Genomic DNA, 10,000 nt, shown 5'->3' on the forward strand with positions numbered 1-10,000 from the left:
TTTAACAATTGTCAAATTGATTGTACGTTTTAGATAGAAAACGATTGTATGTGAAAAAGAAAAGGGCTGTTTTTAGGATTTTCTCTTATTATTAAATTGTAATAATTTTGATGTTGAGATATGTGAGATTCAGTCTTCAGGGCAATACATCAATTGAAAACTTGTATGACTTTTAAAACATATTTATTGTATCCATACGTTTCGACACATTGTTTTGTGTCATCTTCAGTGGACTCTAGTTAAAAACACAGATTAAAACTATTAATTAAAACTAATTTATAAGAAATATATAAGAAAGTAAGAAATTTATAAGAAACTTTCTTATAAATTAGTTTTAATATGTGTTTTTAAACTAGAGTCCACTGAAGATGAAACAAAACAGTGTGTCAAAACATATGGAAACAATAAAAATGTTATAAGTTCATAAATTTTTTAATTGATGTATTGCCCTGAAGACTGAATCTCATATATATATATATATATATATATATATATATATATATAAATATATATATATATACTCTTATATATATTATTTTTTACCTGGTTGACTTTGTCGAGTGTTCTTTGTACCCCAGACGTAGCTGGTAGTATGACCAAGGGATGTTTCCTGGTATGTCGTTTGGCAGCATTACGATTGGATAAGGCTGTTAAATTTCTATCTTTTGGTGGCAAAGGTACTAGGTTATTGACTTGGTGATTGGTTGAATCATTGGGTTCTGAAACAAAATATAATTTACACATAAAACCTCTAGAATCATATAGATGAATCATCGTAGAATTATGTTGATCGTATCTATTTTTTACCATCAGGGTATGAAAATCCTCCGCCGTGTGAAGTGGTTGTAACATAACTAGGACTTTCAGGTACACTAACATCATCACCACAATTGGACGTGGCATCATTATTGACATCATCGATATGTCTTCGAATGTTGGGCAGAGTCCTTAATTTATCGGTTCCTGCAGGGTACCTTACACGAGGCCTCACCTTAAATATAATAACAGACTTAGAAACTAATTCAATTATCTTGGTATAAGAAATTCTAAAACAATTATCATTACCGCTGGAAAGTTTTTGCTGCTCTTTAAAATCCTCAAAGGATTCGTTTCGTCCATCGGTGAACTGCTTAATGTGTCTTCCTGGTGATGGTGATGAAGAGTACTGATCACCGGTGCCATTGTGACTGGAGGCCCACTTTGTAAAATGCTTGTAATGCTGGGTGTAGTAACAGTGGTTGTCTATTAAAAAATATATATAAGTCATCATGTTTGTTCCGAATAAACTTCTAAACTACTGAACCGATTTTAAAGTTGATTTGCACAAAACTTGGGACATGGGATAATTTATATTTTAATTTAGATATATGAAAGGTACTTTAGATATGCCTGAATTTCTTGAACGCTTCAATTTTATCGTACCAAACATTAAGTTATGGAATATAGAACTTTGTAAATATCTGCTGTTAAAACCAAATTTGTTTCACGCGCATTTTTCAAAATATCAAAAATAATAAATATATTATCTTTGTTCTGTCGGTGACAAATATAAAAAATCAAGCCAGAAAAATTATCCTTAAAAGACTGTCTTAAGTATACTTATGTATCACTATAGTGATTTATAGTTTATTAAATGTTTAATTTTATTAGTTTTTATTTAATGTTATATATTTGTAGTTTATATATATTATGTATATATACAAAGCTATCTATGAACTCTTAATGCTCTAATTTTCTCACATATTATCTCTTTAGTTTAAAATTTGTACACTTTAAACTTTATTGTATTATTGCTTTGGGCGTTGAATAAATAAATAAATAAATATTTAGGGTGGTCCTTAATATAGATTTTTCCGAATTTCTTTGCTCCCAGAGGCTCAAATGCTTTCAAATTTATAAAAAAAAAAATCCCTGAAAATTTTAGCTCCTAATATAGCCTTTCAGATAGTCCGCACTCCAAACAAAGTTTCTTATGGAAATAACATGAGTAAAATTCTATTTGTTTGTTAGAATTTCTTAACTTAGCGATAAGTGAACTAAAATTTTGAGAATAATTTGTATTTGCTTATATAATTTTGATTATAAACAAAACTAGTGGTGTATGGCATAGTGCTTGAGGCAAATTGCTTGAACTTCCCGTACAAAAAATTAAATTTTTTAGAAAAGATTTTCTTTTAAAACTCTGTAAAATTGAACCTTTTTGAACAATTCGATTTTTTTATACTTTGAAATAATTTAAGATAAGATTTAAAATAATTTAAAATAAATTTATCTGCACACACACTTTCCTTTTCATAATAAATTAGATGGTAAAATAATAAATATATATACTAGCTGACCCGGCGAACTTTGTTCCGCCTTAATGGCAATAAATAAGCAGCTTTTTTAATTGGAAAAATAAAAATAAAATACCAACAAAATATAAATTAACAACAATTAATATATAACTATTTACATTTTTATTACAAATTTTGAGGTTATGCTAAGAAACTATATTTCCTTTTTTTTTTATTAATTTGTTAATGATTATACTTATTACTGATTATAAATAGCTTAAATACTCTATTTAAACACGCATAAACAAATATACTTAAATACCTAAGTATACAAATAATTACATTTCAAGAAATACATTTTTCCATCGCCCACCTGGCTATTATTACGAATTAATTTATTTGCCACTTCGTAATAATTTTTAGTGGTGATTAAAATATTTATATTAATATATTTGTATCAAAACAAAAACACCGGTTGACACTTGACAGTTGAAAGTTAATGTCATGGATATAGTATGAATCATAGATAGAATAAACTAAATGGATAGTTTATAATTAATTAATTTTGAATTTGAATGAAATCAAATATCCTATGTCCTTCTCCTGGCTTCAGACTACCTCCCTCCCAATTTTCAGCAAAATCGGTTCAGCCGTTCGTGAGTTATAAGTGTTGTAACTAACACGATCCTCTCATTATATATATATATATATATATATATATATATATATATATATATATATATATATACACACATATTACTGTGTCCTTTACCCACCTGAGTTGGAAGTGGCGCCACCTGGTTGACCGGTGGCGCCGCCACGGCCGGCGCAGCAACTACCACGTTTCCATTAAGCGTTGACAGGCTCCTATTGGCTGCAGGCTGCTCGATCAGGCTATTATAGGCCAATCGCGTCTCTTCGGTGATTGTCGACTGTTTCCGACGTCGGAAAAGGACAGAGAGAGAGAGAGAAAGGGACAAACAAAAGGAATCGGAAAAAGGACAAGTTAAGTCACAAAAAAGACAGGGAGAAAAAAAGAAACCAAAATGAAACAAAATGTAAACAAATCGCAATGGTAAATAAAAACATTTTACGTGTGTGTGTGAACTAAGGAATGCAATACCGGTATACCGGTATACCGAATTACCGGTAAACCGATCGAATATTCAGCCGTATCTTACCGGTATTTACCCCAAAAATACCGGTATTTTCGTTATTTTTACATAAACGCTATTTGATACATAATACACTAAAGTTTAAATTTCTCGGACCAAATTTATCTTTATAATCCATAATCGCATAAACACCTATATCTTCAAGTGATTCTATAGAATAAACAAATGTCAAATATTATCTCAACTCATCATTAAACTGAATATTTATTGCTTTCCAAAGGGCTTCATACCGTGTTACAATAAATAGAATTGGACTGATAGATAATGAGTTTGTTTCATCTTATGTAAAAATGTAACAGTTTTTTAAGTGATATTTGCGCCAAAATATTATATATCTATATATATATATTAGGGTGGTCCTTAAAATGGTCATTTTCGAATTTCCTTGCTCCCAGGGGCTCAAATGGTTCCAAATTGATAAAAAACAATTCTCTGAAAATTTTAGCTCTTAATATTAACGTTTAGATAGAGCGCAATTCAATCAAAGTTTTGTATGGAAATAGCATGGAAAAATTTTCAAAAATTTTAAAAATGTTTTTTAGATGTAATTTGGCAAACAAATGAATGAATAAAACTCATTTATTTTTCGCTAAGTTATACCTAAAACATTTTTTTTAAATTTTCAAAATTTTTTTCATGCTCTTCCCATACAAACTTTGATTGAATTGCGCTCTATCTAAACGTTAATATTAAGAGCTAAAACTTTCAGAGAATTGTTTTTTATCTATTTGGAACCATTTGAGCCCCTGGGAGCAAGGAAATTCGAAAATGACCCTTTTAAGGACCACCCTAATATATATATATATATATATATATATATATATATATATATATATATATATATATATAAATCTGACTGTATACATAATAATTATGATAATTACAAAATATTTTTGCTTCTTATTACAATTATAAAATATTATTTTTCGAAAACGTTTTGAAGTTTGAAAATACTATAGAAGCATCACATTGTTTTAAATAACAATACTCAACAATTATAGTAACTTATTATTTATCTCGACAAAGTATCCGATCTTAAATTAGTGTAGAAAAATTAATTTTTTAAATATTGGAGATTATGCTAATTTAACACATCGGATACAGACAATACAGTTTATTGTAATAATGTAATATGATCTTTTGAGTTTTTGGTCTTTCTTACTCATAAGTTTGTTTTTGGTGAAAAGTACTCAATATACTCGATAGTGATAATGAATTAATTAAATTGGATATAATTTTGTTAAATTATTATTTAAAAAAATAAATTTATTGTTTTTATTGTTTAATTGAATATAGTTGTTGTATATACATTTTTTATATTTGTATTAGTAACTTTCAATTTTGTTTACGTTTGTTTAAGATAATAAAAATACCGGTAATTTACTGGTATACCGGTTTTACAATGAAAAATTACCGAAATACCGGCATTAAAATTTTCCATCGGTATTGCATTCCCTAGTGTGAACTGTGAATGTTTAGACATGCAACGAATGAAAATGAATTATGGTAAAGTTATATGTCCCAACTATATCTAATTTCTACGTCTACTTGATTATTTTTTTCATATTTACAACTACTACAGTTTTATTAATTTACATGATTGCTTTTTTGATTTAGTATAAAAATCGTGAAAGAATATATTATAATTTTTATCTACATCGACCGCATAGAGAAAGAGGTATGTGTGTCGTTGTTTGAGGCAAATGGACGTATCTGATTGATTCAATGATTTTAATCATAATTAGTTTAATTAAAAAAAAATAATTAAAAATAATATGATAATGATTACATGTTTTTTGTTGAAATTATACATGCTCGTGATATTATTGATACATGCATGTATAAAAATACTTGAGAAAGATATTATAATTTTTATATTTTTATATTATTATTATTTTTATATTTGATTTGTTGATTAACTGGTTATGTAATAAAATATTGTATTTTTAGTTTGTTACTATTGAGTTTATTTAAAATAGACTATTTACTATAGGTTAACTTGATTTGTGCTTCAATTTACCATTTTTGTAGCGTTTATTTTTAAATGTTTGAAAGCAAAGCGAAGTTATTTTACAACATATTGATGTTGTTAATTTTAAAAATTAGTTTATAATTATATTTTATTACAAATTAGTTTTTTTTTACTCTCCAGTAAAATCATATTTCAAACTACTTGTAAATTTTGTCATGTTGAACCCTTTTGCTAAGAGATTGTTTTTACTGCTAATAATCGCAATAACAAGTTATAATTGTCAATAATTTTACTGAAAGTGATTTTGGAGCAAAAGTCGACACACTGGATGTCGTCTATGGACGACACACGTACACACAGATCGTCAAGCGAAAGAAGTTAAACTGCTGCTTCAAAATTTTTTGTTGTTTTGCAGATTTTCTTTAGAATTATAATTTTAATCTTTTGGTTATTTCAATAATTAGCAGATCCAAGACGATGTTTGTTACGAGTTTGTAAATCCACAAAAAAACAGTTTTTTTTTGTAAATCAATTTCGCAATGTGAATATTTGTGTAAAGTAAAATTGTGTAATTCTTCATTTTACAACATATTTCATATTCACTTCATTTTAACTCCAATCTATTAAATATAGATTCTTTTTTTATGGACTTGATAAATTATTTGGCCTTTTTTTTAATCCAGTGGTTGTTTGAATTTTCCTTTCCAACCATTTTTTATTTGGCTTTCAGATGTAAATTTTGTTTGCCAAGTTTATTGAAATTATATTCACTGTGATTCATATTTTATTAATTAAAAATGTAGTTTTATATCCAGTATCGTTGATGAATAAATGTATATTTTTTATCCAGTAGTTGTAAAAAAAATCTTTATCAATAATTGCTGATCGAGTTAAGTTAAGGCTTAAGTTAAATTTGTTATTGTTAAATGTCCATTTTTTCGTCCAGTAGTTCCAAAAAATATCTTTTTCGATATTTTTTTACAGAATTGGCTAAAAGTCCATTTTTTATCCAGTAGTTCCAGAAAAATTCTTTACCAACCATTCCTGATTCGGCTTCCAGATGTAAATTTTGTTTGCCAAGTTTATTAAAATTATATTCACTCTAATTCATATTTTATTAATTAATAGAGTACTTTTGCATCCAATATCGTTGAATGAATGTCCAATTTTTTATCCAGTAGTTCCAAATATTTTTTTAAAATAATAATTGACTGAGTTAGCTATAGATTTGAATTTTGTTTGCCAAGTTTATTAAAATTCACTCTAATTCATATTCGATTCCATATAGACATCCTTCTTTATGAAGCATCATTTGATAAATGTTCATTTTTATCAAATTCAGTAGTTGCAAGAAATGCAAGTTGCAAAAATTGCTGACTGATTTGGCTTAAGTGAAAAAATAAAATTAAAGTTTTAATAAGTTTCTTAAAATCTTACTCATATTCCATTAATAACAGATATCTCTATTTCAATAGTTTCATTGGTAAAATGTCCATTTTTATCCAAGAATTGCAAAAATGTTCTTTTCCAATCATTATTGATTGAATTGGTTTTGAGATGTGAAGTTTATTAAAATTATATCCAATCTGATTCATATTTCATTAATAACAAATGTCTTTTATAATATTGCAGCAGGTTCATTGGTAAATGTGCAGTTATTTCAAAATTCTTTTTTAATCAATATTGACCAAATTGGTTAAAAGTGCATTTTTTTCCAGTAGCTCCAAAAAAAATTTTTTCTTACCAATACTGATTCCACTTTCAAGTGTAAATTTTAATTCCCAGATTATTAAAATTAAATTTTTACCCTTTCATATTTTATGATCATGTTAATATATTTTTATTGCAGCAGTATCATTAGTTAAATGTCAATTTTTTATCCACAAGTTCGAAAAAATATTTTTCAATCATTATTGACTGAATTGGTTAAAGGTATACCTTTAATCTAGTAGTTACCAAAAAATCCTTCTCAATCATTTCTGGCTAAATAGGCTGAAAGCCCATTTTTTATCCAGTAGTTTCGGCTTTTAGGAAAATTTCTTTTCCAACCATACAAGATTCGGCTTTTAGGTGTAAATTTCGTTTATCAAGATTATTAAAACTAAATTCTTAGCATTTCATATTTGATTGGTTAAATGTCCATAATAAAATATCTTTTTTATTCAATATTGACCGAATTGGTTAAAATACCATTTTTTATCCAGTAATTCCACAAAGTTTCTACTTAAATCATTACAGACTGAATTGGCTTTAAGATGCAAATTTTGTTAACCAAAAATATTAAAATTAATTTCTTAGCATTTCATATTTGATTAATTATAAATATCTTTTTATTACAGCAGTATCTTTGGTTAAATGTCCATTAGATCTAAAAATATTTTTTTTATTCATCATTAACCAAATTGGCTAAAAGTCCATTTTTTATTCAGTAGTTCAAAAAAAATTCTTTTTAAATCATTACAGACCGAATTGGCTTTAAGATGTAAATTTTGTTAACCAAGATTATTAGATATAATTTCTTAGCATTTCATATTTGATTAATTATAAATATCTTTTTATCACAGCAGTATCTTTGGTTAAATGTCCATTAGATCTAAAAATATCTTTTTTATTCATCATTGACCAAATTGGCTAAAAGTCCATTTTTTATTTAGTAGTTAGAAAAAAATTCTTTTTAAATCATTACAGACTGATTTAGTTTGGCTTTCAGGTGCAAATTTTGTGAACCCAGATTATTAAAATTAATTTCGTAGCACGTAGCATTTCATATTTGATTAATTATTAATATCCTCATATTACAGAAGTATAATTAGTTAAATGTCCATTTTTGTATCCAGCAGTTCACAAAAAAAAAATCTTCAATCACCATTGACCGAATTGTCTAAAAGTACATTTTTTATTCAGTAGTTCAAAAAAAATTCTTTTTAAATCATTACAGACTGAATTGGCTTTCACAAGCAAATTTTATTTGACAAAACCTTTTCATATTTTATTAATTATTAATATCTTCTTATTGCAGCAGTATCATTGGTTAAATGTCCAATTTTTTATCCACAAGTTCCAAAAAATATTTTTCAATCATTATTGACTGAATTAGTTAAAAGTCCTCCTTTTGTCTAGTAGTTATCAAAGAATCCTCCTAAAAGCCCATCAAGTAGTTCCAAAAAATTATTTTCCAACCATACAAGATTCGGCTTTTAGGTGCAAATTTCGTTTATCAAGATTATTAAAACTAAATTCTTAGCATTTCATATTTGATTGGTTAAATGTCCATAATAAAATATCTTTTTTATTCATTATTGACTGAATTGGCTGAAAGTCCATTCTTTATCCAGCAGTTCCAAAAAAACTATTTTCCAACAATTACTGATTTGACTCGCAGTTGTAAATGTTGTTTACCAAGATTGTTAAAATTAATTTCTTAGCATTTCATATATTATCAAAATATATTTTTATTACAGCAGCATCATTGGTTAAGGTCCATTAGTTCCAAAACTTATCTTTTAGACCAAATTGTCTAAAAGTCCCTTTTTTATTCAGTAGTTCCAAAAAATCTTTTTAAATCATTACTCCATTCCATTTCCTAATAATTCTTCTTAATCTTTTATTATATCCATCAAACAATTACCATTTCAAAATGACAAAGAATGGCACTCGCCATTATCCTCCTCTCGGCCTCCAACATCTTTATCTTCAGGTCATGGTGCCGGGCTGGGTGGATATTAGTCACAAAGTCTTGAAAAATTCAGGAAACTCTGCCAAAGAATCATCGTCTGTCGACGATGATGATGTACAAGAACTTACTGGTGAAGTCAAGGTTATAACCTGGTTTCCTGACACCGTATTTTCCACGTTAGCAGCTCCTCCGCCTGGTAAAACAGGCGGCCAACGGAATTGTTGGGTTGTATTGAAGTCTTCACTGGTTCCTGGGTTGTTTTGAGGTGCAGCCGGAGGACTTTTGCCTGTTAATTTAGTGACATCAAAATTTGGCTTCAATAAACTTGATTTGGTGCTCGTTTTTGATCTGTGTTTAGGACCTCCCAAACCTGGTGTGAACAAACTGGCTGCTGATCCAGGACGTCTTAAACCAGATTTTCGCGCGTAGCCTCCGCTTCTTAGAGACCCCGATCTGCTCAACAAAGCCTCTGAATCACTAGACGAAGAAAAGAAATCCGAGGAGGAACTACTGGATTGTGTGTTTATAAAATTACAACTTTGTCTCCTACGCATGTTGCGTGCTCTGATACTCCTGCGTTTGCACGTAAAAGAACTAGTACGTGGCCTGGTGTTGTCTTCTAAATTCTTATCATACTTCTTCCTCTGAAAACCGTCACTCCTGGGCACGTCTGATGTATGCAGATTCCTCGGATAAAACTCATCGAACCGACGTTCAGTCCTGTCACATTTTCCCTTTGTATGACCCCCCTAGGGCGCTGCTGAGACCTTTCCCCAAAGTTCTGCTCGTACCTCTGCTGGTTCCAAAATCTTTTGCCGGGGGCGTTCAGGTCGTTCTGGTAAATACCTTTGGGGGGCGTCGAAAATTCAGGGCGGTAATTCAGGCCTCTGTCGTCGTAATA

The 10,000-nt window shown here is 28.6% G+C and overlaps 1 protein-coding gene across 1 annotated transcript in view; it reads right to left on the minus strand.

Moving 5' to 3' along the window:
* Positions 1–10,000, minus strand: part of LOC113367800 (activated Cdc42 kinase-like) — a 53,282-nt gene that overhangs the window by 12,308 nt on the left and 30,974 nt on the right. The window contains 4 exon segments of the mRNA XM_026609379.1: positions 544–719; positions 808–991; positions 1,066–1,242; positions 9,228–9,769. Of these exon segments, the coding sequence (XP_026465164.1) occupies positions 544–719; positions 808–991; positions 1,066–1,242; positions 9,228–9,769 (1,079 nt within the window).

Source organism: Ctenocephalides felis, unplaced genomic scaffold (assembly GCF_003426905.1).
Source record: "Ctenocephalides felis isolate EL2017-DRISC unplaced genomic scaffold, ASM342690v1 CF-g0.4_SCAFFOLD_01170, whole genome shotgun sequence".
NCBI classification, from domain to species: domain Eukaryota; kingdom Metazoa; phylum Arthropoda; class Insecta; order Siphonaptera; family Pulicidae; genus Ctenocephalides; species Ctenocephalides felis.